At 39.9% G+C, this 10,536-nt stretch overlaps 2 protein-coding genes across 6 annotated transcripts in view; both read right to left on the bottom strand.

Annotated features, from left to right (window-relative positions):
- Positions 1-91: 91 nt before the first annotated feature.
- On the bottom strand, positions 92-8,174 carry mbd3b (methyl-CpG binding domain protein 3b). 5 transcript variants are annotated; one of them, XM_054788545.1, is made up of 7 exons: positions 7,973-8,174; positions 6,024-6,092; positions 5,470-5,629; positions 3,541-3,678; positions 1,984-2,074; positions 1,703-1,880; positions 92-982 (listed from the first exon to the last, which is right to left on the bottom strand). In XM_054788545.1, the coding sequence occupies exons 1-7, from the start codon at positions 7,984-7,986 to the stop codon at positions 832-834; spliced, it is 801 nt and encodes a 266-aa protein (XP_054644520.1). In that variant the 5' UTR covers positions 7,987-8,174; the 3' UTR covers positions 92-831. The 5 variants fall into 5 exon arrangements, with proteins under 5 accessions (XP_054644520.1, XP_054644521.1, XP_054644519.1 ...); XM_054788546.1 differs by having other exon boundaries at positions 6,024-6,089; XM_054788544.1 differs by lacking the exon at positions 6,024-6,092 and adding an exon at positions 6,282-6,707 and having other exon boundaries at positions 7,973-8,091.
- A 74-nt stretch (positions 8,175-8,248) lies between these two features.
- Positions 8,249-10,536, bottom strand: part of LOC129188289 (cytochrome b-c1 complex subunit 10-like) — a 4,544-nt gene continuing 2,256 nt past the window's right edge. Inside the window, exon 3 of the mRNA XM_054788548.1 lies at positions 8,249-8,405. The gene's annotated coding sequence lies outside the window, so the exon portion shown is untranslated. The remainder of the gene's footprint in view (positions 8,406-10,536) is intronic.

Here is a 10,536-nt window from a genome sequence, read left to right as displayed (position 1 = left end):
ATGTCAAGATATACAGCATATATTCAAAATTATTATAAATGCATACATTTATCGTAATTTTTAAAGATATTTATATAATACAACAAATGTGTATTTTATGACATAATGACTTTTATTAGGTAATACAATCAAATTCCTCTCAGCATTAAGCCTGCTGATATTGGACAATTTCAGCATGAAACATAATTATTTACCGTTAAACATCAACAAAACCAGGAATAAAAAAAATACATATTCATGATCTCATCAATTAGTGATGAGAAGTTAAAAAAACAGGAAGTAATGACTGATCTGCTGTGGCACCAGCTTATGTCTGTAGTGACTTGCGTGTATTAAAAAAAAAACTGATAAAAGATCACTTTGCTTGGCAGCAGCAGTGACAACGCTAACGCTGATTAGTGTATGACAAGTTTAAGTTCCAAATGTTTGCCACAGACATAAGTCGTAAACATGGAGGGCATCATAAAAATTCAAGATAGTGGCAAAACATTCCAATATGCCTTAAAATGAGTAAGCACCCAAAAAACGTCACCAACATGTTTGTGCTTCAACCAACTCAAGAAAGTTATGTAAAAATATTCATCTTATCCAACACTGAATGTTACATATTTATTCCATGGACAACACAAACTTCCTGTTTTGAGCAAATTTCAAATGTTCTCCACCTTATTTGGAGTCTTTTGGTCGTCATGGTTGCAACTGGTGGAGATCAGGATCACAAAGGGGTCATCAAATGTCAGCAAAAAAAAGATGACAGAAAAAAAAAAAAAAAAACATTTTCACAATGGCATCCTTCCTCCTCTACAAGTGCAGCAGAAGGACAAGGTACCGCTATACGCTCTCCATGTCCTCGCTGCTGTTGCCCTCCTCCTTGACGGTGTCGCCCTCGCCGGCCGCCGCCTCCTCCATGTGAGCCAACATGTCAGCCATCAGTGCCTCCTCCAGGCGCTTTCTCACGCTGTACACCAGCTCCTCCTGCTTCCTGTTTCCAAACGCAACAGCAACCATCACTGAATGAAACATCAGCAGCACCAAAGTGTGCCTTTTGCATCATAAACTAGGAATACATGGTTGCAAACAGCCACAATGCATCCATCATGATATGATAGTTCCTTCAGTACGAGAGAAGTTAGCCACTGTGTCGTAAAACTAAATGCAACAAAAATAGAGTAAAATACTGACAGATGTAATGGGGAGGGAAGAGGAAGGAATTTGTACAGCAACACTGTCCCCTAGTGACATTTGATAGGTATTCCTGCAATTACCAAGTGTGTAGTCTTTAAAAAGTATACCTATGTAAACATCTGCTTGGTAAAATGTGTTAAACATTGCTCATATTGTACTGAGCAGCCAGACCCTATGTCACTTTAAGTTGCATTTCCTGTTCTATGATTATCGTAACACTTTCGCTCTTTGCCACCACTGGTACTCAAAGACAAAGCAAAACAGAGTTGTAGAGTTTCAGACATGGCAATTGTTTCAAGTCTTTTTCTTTCATTTTGAGATGTTTTACTAGAAAATTCTGGCAGTTTCAACTCAAAAGTCAAAGGTTGTGGAGGTCGCATCACCATACCCTCTTTAATCAAAGTATAGGTCAAGTTTTGTGTCTTTTATTAACAGTGGTTACTGTCTTCTTCCACTTGAGGGACAATTAGGTGCAGCATACAGTGTGGTACAGTATACAAGTATGGCGATAACCAACCTGATGTCCTCGTCAGTGACGATGAATGCCTTGCAGAGCGGCTGCGTGGTATTGAGCCACACGCCCGGGTTCTTCTCCACGGCAGCAGACAGCTGGCCGGTGATGGGGGCAGCGCTGGTATGGAGTGCACTGGCGATGGCCGACAGAAGAGTCTTATCCGTGCAGCCTGGACCAACACCTGAGGGGAGGAAGTCATCACTCAATAGCAGTGGTGGCACGCTACACACGTTGACTTAGGTCTCCATTGGAAGTAAATGTAAAAAAATATGAAAGTAAGTTACCTTGGAGGCCTTTAGGCAGCTCCATGGTTTTCACAAGCTCTTCTGCAATGTCGTATGCATTCAGGCCGCTGAGTTTCTTCTCCCAAAACAGCTGGAGAAAAAAAAAGTGAAATCAACAAGCAAAGACAAGCAGAGAGCAGCACAAACTTAATTAAGGCACTGTTGTTTATCAGGTTTGAGTACTTATAGTTACAAAGCTGCTGTGTTTGGTTTGGCCCTCACTCACACGGCACTCTGGTGTTGTCCTCTTGCCCAGCATTTTATTATACAAAGCTCTATTACTGCAACTTTCCTCATTGTGTGGGTTACCTAGCGTCTTTCTGTTCATTTATATTGTGTTATGATTTATAACTGGTGGAAGGAGTTATGGTGCTGAGCCCAGGCCAATCTCTTCCAAGTGGTCGGGGGCCAGGGAAGTGTACCATGCTTAAAGTGGTCATGACACCAAAACACGTGTTATTTCCGCCGTGAACAATAACATTGAAAGCAGGCCTGTCACAATCATTTTTGCTGGACGATAATTGTCGATAAACTATATTACTGTCAACATTATTTTGAGACCATCCATCCATCCATCTTCTATGCCGCTTCTCCTCATTAGGGTCGGGGGGATGCTGGAGCCTATCCCAGCTGGCTTTGGGCGACAGGCGGGGTACACCCTGGACTGGTCGCCAGCCAATCACAGGGCACATATAGAAAACCATTCACACTCACATTCATACCTATGGACAATTTAGAGTTGCCAATTAACCTAACATGCATCCAAGTTTTCATTAAAGTAATTTCAATATATGACATAGTAATGAGAGTACACCGTATCAAAAGCAATAAACTTTACTTTCTCAAGAATATTTAATATTGCAATTGGAATGTCAAGAGCTTTTATATAAAAACAAACATAAATTAAACAAAAAAGACAAAAAACCCCATTGAAAATAAAATTGACTCTTTTAGCAACAACTGCACTGAAATAAAAATCCCAAATAAAAATCACAAGTAATCACAATACTTCTGATTTGGAATCAGTGTCACTTTCATTACTATCTGAATATTCACAAAAAACAGACACATAACCTAGAAATACTCTTAAGTTCACATCGTGTGTCAATGCAGATGTCAGCTCATTTGCATATACACCTCCTTGATGCAATACATCATTGGACAATTTTGAAGAGTCATTCAGAAGCGGATGTACAGTAGCTTGGCTAACTTTTTTTTATTATTTTTAAATGGGATGTCAGCCGTTGCAAACATTTCTACAAAATCCTAAACAAATTGTAAAGCCCATGCTTGTGGTTAAGGAAGACGTAGTCACTAATGCAATTCCAATTGTGATGTAAGGTATTTTTTATAACACCTTTACTTTGTCTGCACAATTAGATGGGATATGGCACTCTTATTTTGAAGGCCGAAAGTGTATTGTGTGTGTTGAGATTGTGTATTGACGGTTAGGTCTAGCTGGGACCAAGAGTAAATGTGCATCTGGCCTTTTTTCACTGAAAACTTGCACAACGTCTGCGGCCATCATAAAAAGCTTACCTAGTGTGAGTTACTCACTTGTCGAGGTTGATCCACAGCTTTCTGGGGATCCGTCTTCACTTTGTTGCTGGGATGGTTGGTAACCTTGGTAACAGGCTGCTTAAAGATGGAGGCTGTCTGTCTGACTGGAAGCGAAGTGTTTAAGTCTGGTTTTCCCTTTGAAAAAAACAGGACAGAAAAGGTTGATTCTTACCTTTGTCATTATGACAAAATATTTGTATTTGTACTTTATTTATCCCACAGCGGGGAAATTCACTTATTACAGCAGCAAGCAAGATACGTATAAATTGTTTATTTGTTTTTTTTATTGTAAATAATATTACCGCACATGTATTTTAGCATAGTTTATGGCCGTGTAAGTACCAAAACAAGTTATACAAACACAAGTTGAACTTAAAAATGGAGAGATGCCTACCTTGATGTGTTTCTTTTGTCAGTATACGCACAAAAAAAGCAAAAGAAAAAGCCCCAGATCATCTGATTCCAATCTGCTTTATCACATATGCTTTCAATTCCCTTTTTGGCATCTTGTCAACATACAGTGTCTCCAAAGAGTGAGTCCACTCATCACATTTCAGCTACCATTTTGTTACAGAATATCTTCTCAAGGCACAACACTATTGAAAGTAAACGTGGGATTACTTTATAGTAGTCAGTGTACAGCTTGTATAGCCTCACTATGCTTTAAAAATAACCAAATAGCTGGCAAGACCATTGTCGGCTGTAAAGTCAAGCATGGTGGTGGTGGTGTCATGGTTTTGGGCTGCACGACTGCTTCTGGCAAAGGGGAGCTGCAGTTCATTGATGGAAACATGAACTTCAACACGTACATGACTAGGGATGAGCCCCGCTACGGATAATACATTTTTGCTTAGTATGAGCATAAAAAGATACAGCTCGTCATTATCTGTCATCATGATCAAGGAAAATCCTCATCAACTAACTACTTAGGTATTCACTCATCACGCTCTGTGATTGGCCAGTCGCACACCATGACCGCCCTCCCCTAGACTGACTCACTACAGCCAGAAAGAGGAGCCATGCCTTGTTTTGTTAGATACGCGGTGCATTTGACAAGACAGAGTTGAAAACGGCTCATGTCGTGTTGGTCACTTCCTCCACTGCGGACAGGTTTTTTTTTTTAGGTTTTCCTCAGCCCAGCTCATATCTAAAGTCACTTGGTAATGTGTATTTGACAAGACATAGTAGTAAACGGCTCGTGTTGCGTCGGTCACTTAGGTTTTTTTTTCTCGTCTGCTTGCTTCTAATTTGGGTGGTGATATAAAGTCAGTTGGCAAACTTTGCTCGTAGTACTGAACGCGGTGATTTTGAGAAAAGTACACTGAACAAGGCTGACCTGTTTGCATGAATCACCAACTTCACACAGATCATTAAGAAATAATTAAATAATATCTCACAGGTCTTACACATACACACACACACAGTACACATACAGTATAGCTGAATAATACATAATAAATATAGCAACTTCTGATCAATCCGTGTCAATTTCAGACTTAAAATAATGTAGATATAAGCCCCACCTATTTCTGGTTAAATCGCCCATTTCCGATTTATGTCCCACCCACATCAAGTACAGATACGGGTACAGATCATTTACATGGGTGAGCAGATACAGATAGTGGTGTACTCCCTTATCCCTATACACGACACAATTATCTGTAACTAATTAGACAATAGCTGTGTACCGAGTTAGTTTAAGTGGACAGTAAATGTAGACTGCTTTAGGAGCTAAGGACTGTAGTCACTTTTGGGAGATACTGTATCTTCCCTAACATTTTAGGTCGAGTTCTTAAGTGTTCAACCCCCAAAACTGACCCATGAGAGCCAACTTTTGTAGAAGAGTTACGCTTGAATCCACAATGAAGAATAGTGTTGCATTATTTTGAAATCCTGGGCCACAGATGACCAAGTATAACCCCTCACCTTGTTCTGGTTGTTGTTGTCGTAGCGCATCCTCTGCCGGTTCTTGTTCAACTTGCTCATCAGCATTTTCCCCGTGCGGAAGTCGAAGGAGCTGAGGTCCATCTGGTTGCCAAGGTAACGGGCCAGCTGAGGCTTGCTCCGAAACTTCTTCCCAGATGGACTGGCCAAGAAGGTGGTGGTTTAAAAAAAAAAAAAGGAGAATTGTGAGAACCCTTGACAACACATGAGCACATCAAAACATTAAGAGGCGGCACCAGCGGCGGACACAACATGCAACAGGCAAGTGAAAATGGATTTCAAATGGACAGGTCCCCCTGCACCCACAATGCACTACATAGCAAACACGTTATATCACCTCAAATGACCACTGCACAATATCTAACATTTAAGCAAGTTTCAAATAATGGCGCCGGTTGTGACTCCTCACGGGGGGAGTGACAACTGCATGAATGTATGTACAGTATGTCCTGACCGTGCACGCCACTCATGCACATGATGCATCCATCGTCACACAGCACAGGAAACATTAATTATTACAGAGTGGGGGGGCCTACCACAAACTATACAACCGACCCGCCTCCCCCCTCTCTTGCCTCTGTTCCTCATCTGGCTCTTCTCCTCTGCTAAAGGAGAACACAATTCTGCTGTTGTTCAGTCACTTCAGTGTGGGGGGGGGGGGAATAAGGCCTCTTCACCCAAACTTTAAGGAGACGACCCCCTCCCTCCATTAAAAAAAGAACATAGTACTGTGTGTATCCATCCGCGAACAAGCCGCCTCACAAGTGAAGTGAAATCAATGCTCTGTTAAGTACCTAAAATAATAGACATCGCTTTTCCCGGCGGACAAACCCGACTTTCTGGTCACTTCTTCCATTTTCCAGCCCTTGGGGAGAGCAGTGCAATCCCACCTTTTCTTCTCCATTCTCAGAGGGTATAAAATCCACTCACTCACTACAAGTTAATATTATAATATTTAACAGAAAGTCGTGTGTTTTGTTGAAGCCTAGCTTATCTGGCACTTTGTAGTGTCGACCATAGCTAACTCGTAAGCTAGCTAACGTCTGCTAGCTTAGTCAGCCCGCCTGCTTGCTTGCTTGCTTGCTTGATTTGGCTCTTTGTGGCCGTCGCGCAGATCCCTCCGCCACCGCGGTTCTTCGGAACCACATCACTACCCTCGCGACCACAGGGCCTCCCTAAATACATCCGCGAGGAAAACATGAGAAGAAAGTGCGCCGAGGCTGTCGGGAAGAGGAAGAACATGACAGGAAGTTAGAACATCCTGACGTCAAAATAAAAGCACCTGGTCCCAAATTAATTCAAAAGTACAACTCATGTTAAATTAAAAACAGTGGGAAAAGTCGTACTTATATTCACAATATGTCTTTAAAATCTTTTATTATTTTTAACGTTGTATTTAGTCCACTACAATGTATGATGTCATGTCGTAAAATTATTACACAGTGTAGTCACAAAATAGGTAAATACATAGTATATTAAATAAATACTTAGAGTAATACTAAATGGATGAATTCAGGATAAATTGTATCAGAGTTGTTTTTTAGCATTCTTCTTCCTTCATAAACACCATGTTATTGTTTATCATGTTCCATTAAACCGGCTCATTTTAGTCCATTGTATCAGTTGCACAATCTGCTCCATAATTTTACTCGACATATTGATATGCTAAATATTTGACAGTGCTTTGTAGGCACGCAGGTGTACCAGATTAGTGAATTTCAATTTTTTTGATTTAAGGAATAGACGGTTGATATATTCTGTTTTTATTTTTTACTACTTGTAAACATAACGGCCTAAAAGCTTATGACTATTATTGTGAAATCACCGGAAGTGCCGCCATCTATGCTGTTTGTCTTGACGCTGGTATCAGGTAGCAGCAATGTTAACATTAATTATGTCTACTACTGCTACGTCAACTAGACCTAAATAGTCAGGGTCAAGGTTTAATGACATCGATCCTACGACGTTTTTGGTCAAATAAATGTGAACAAATGTTTTGTCGTCGACTGGGTTGCACAAGTTTCATGAAATTGGAGAGCCATTTGACCACCACAATGACGATCGTTGTCACTCGGCTTCTTTCTTTATGAATGAATATAGTGGAGCTCACCCACCCAACATAATTTTCCGTAAAAGTTGATAAAAAATAAACGTACAATGCATGGAGTTGGGGATTGTTTGTGCATAAAATGAGGCACTGCTGTGCAGCTAGGGTCTACGGATCTGTCAAAATGGCACATTTTGGCACGCACCGCTGCGACAACATACTTAATGCGACATAATAAACATTACATTTTGAACATCGACATTCGTATGACGCTCCAACGCACGTCGTTGCATCGCTACACGAGTACCATTCACCGGAACGATGATAAACATTCATATTTACTGACATATACATTTATTATTAAAAGGCACATTTAGCGTTAAAAACAGGAGAGTCAATTGCAAACACTTCTTGCATGCTTTTATGTCATGTACTTACTCGTTTTTATCCATCTTGATGTGGGTTTTGTTCCTCTCGCTGTATTAAATCTCTCTCTCTCTGTCCCCTCCCCCCTTCCACTGGAGAAATTATCCACGCAAATTTCTCCGTCTGCATGATAAGACCACCACCATTGTGTCCTTATCACAGCGCCTATGGAACTGCTTTACTGGGGCAGGTGCTGCAACATGTAAATTACATCCCTCCAAGTTGACTACTATTATACGAAAAAAAACATTTTATGACTGGAGATGTCAATAAATGGACAAACATTGCTACACTTCAAGATTTATTTATATTTAAATACTCATAGGTCCAAAAATGTACACAGTGTGCATCCTATAACAAGTCTCTTCTGCACATCAGTAGATTATTTTAACTGGCCCAGTGGAAGTCGTCCATCCTTGTGCCCGTCCCAAAATATGTCCTGGCCCTGCAAGGCAGACACACATCATCTTTCTATAGAGAATAGACAACATTTTGATAGAGATTTTTTTTTTTTTTAAATATGTGTGTGTGTGTGTGTGTGTGTAGAACGCTGGTCACAGCTTTATTTGCACCACTTTTAAATTGTGTGTGTAACAGTACTTGAGAAGTCAACATGGTTAGTGTCTCTTTAGTTTTGATGAAGTTATAACTTTTTTTTCTCAAGCATTTGATGTCACTAAAAATACAGTTGCTTCTGTTTCACTGGAACAGCAGGTGGCAGTAGTGAGAATTAAAGGCAGCACAAGGGGCAGGGTTACAGTCAAAAAGTGTGCTTTCATTGGCTGAAATGACAGAATTAGTTAAAATAAAAATTATTAAAAACCATTGTAAATTAATTTAATTGTAAATAGTGTTCACTTACACTTGATCAAACAAGACGCTCCATCAGTTATCACATATTTATGTCTTAATGCCAACATTACACAAATATTTTTTTTTAAATCATACTAAAAATGCTATTATTTTACACAACATTTATCTTAACATAAACCAATGCAATCCTGTGTAAAAACATCAATTGGGCTATCGACTTTCAATTTTACATTTTTATATTTGTTCACCAGATGGCGTCACGTTATCCTGTTCAAAGCATGCACAAATTCTCACATTTTACTCTTCTGCAAGGGTGCCTTGCTACTGAAATGATAGATGTGTGTCGCTATTGATACATTTAAGACTTTGGAAAAAAACAGCTGATTAAACTATAGTTGATCAATGTGCTGTGATCAAGATTGTACCCTTCTGACTACATGGGGGGTGGCCACAGCTGCTACAGAGTATACATTTTTACAAAGAATGTCTTCGTTATAAAGAGCATGTTTTGATACATAAACATCTTAATTTGTGTTAATAAAAAATGGAAAATGACATGCGTGTGTGCGTTTAAACAGAAGACCGATACTTACCACGCAATAATAAAATCACCCGCTTTAGTGGCACAGTCCAAAGGAGCTAACGTGAGTGTTACTGTATATTTGAACGCTAGGAAGGCCGTCGACATCGACGGAATTATTGGCTGATAACGGCTACTAAAAACATCATCCCAAGTGTGGAAGTATTTTGGAAAGGTTAAAGATGACTCCAGAAAGTGAAGTGCACCTTGTGTCAGCAGCTTCTTACATATTACCCAACAACCACCAACATCACTGCATCATCAATGAATATCATTTCAAACAGGTGAGGCTGTAACTTCATTGTATATCCTCACAGTGAATTGTAAGGCAAGAAATGAGGCTGTTAAGTGAGAGTTTTGTCAAGTTGTTTTTCAAGCCCTGTTTGTCCTATTCAATGTGCACTTTTCTGATGTGTGCCGACAGCGACCGTGTTCCGGTTTTGTTTGTCTTGCTTTCAGTGTCACTAAATAAATTAAGGTACTGTTGTTGCACACCTACCATGATTATTTGTTTATCTGAGTGTTTTAGCCTGTTCATTTCATGAAAAAGTCACAAATGACATCTGTTGATGTCGTCATTAGCTCTACTTAAAAAAAAACAAAAAACATTTGAATATTAGTCAACTATGGACGAAATCTAACAAATCTGATTCAACTATGAAAATCCTTAGTTGAAGACAGTCCTAATAAGTAGTGTGGACACAACAGAGTAGCTATGTGTGAACGTGATATGCAACAGGGTTGCGATGCAACATCGATATATCAAACTATGGCAATATTTAACCCTATGATTGCTTATCAATATACTCTTGCCGTGTTATCGATTTTTCATTATTATTAAAATACCGCAGCTATAACCGTCTTGAAGTTCTACCTCAGTGCATCACCATTTGAGGAGCTCCTCAACAGAGTGGAAAAAAATTGGGCGGAAATCACAGAAGACGACGACAGCAGCAGAAGAAAAAAACAAACAAATGCCGCCCAATGGCGGACTCGGGCGGTGAATTTCAACTGAAAGATGCGACAGTTGATATAGTTGAAATCAAGTGTTGACTCACTTTGGCTTTTATGTCGTGGATGAGACAATGCTGACTTTGCAGGACGTAAGAAACGTCTCACGAAAATCCGACACACGAGCGCGGCAAGATAGACATGAACAGCCACCTCGTTTGTCACTATGCTC

Source organism: Dunckerocampus dactyliophorus, chromosome 10 (genome assembly GCF_027744805.1).
Source record: "Dunckerocampus dactyliophorus isolate RoL2022-P2 chromosome 10, RoL_Ddac_1.1, whole genome shotgun sequence".
Taxonomy (NCBI): Eukaryota; Metazoa; Chordata; class Actinopteri; order Syngnathiformes; family Syngnathidae; genus Dunckerocampus; species Dunckerocampus dactyliophorus.
Note: the sequence above shows the minus strand (reverse complement) of the source record. Positions and strands in the feature narration are given on the sequence as shown.

Coding starts and splice junctions, on each gene's coding strand:
- mbd3b (XM_054788544.1), bottom strand. CDS start 6,391: ATGGAGAAGAAAAGGTGGGATTGCACTGCTCTCCCCAAGGGCTGGAAA. Junction 2,075..3,540: donor CTGTGGATCAACCTCGACAA/GTGAGTAACTCA, acceptor TTTTTTCTCCAG/CTGTTTTGGGAGAAGAAACT. Junction 983..1,702: donor GTCACTGACGAGGACATCAG/GTTGGTTATCGC, acceptor GTTTGGAAACAG/GAAGCAGGAGGAGCTGGTGT.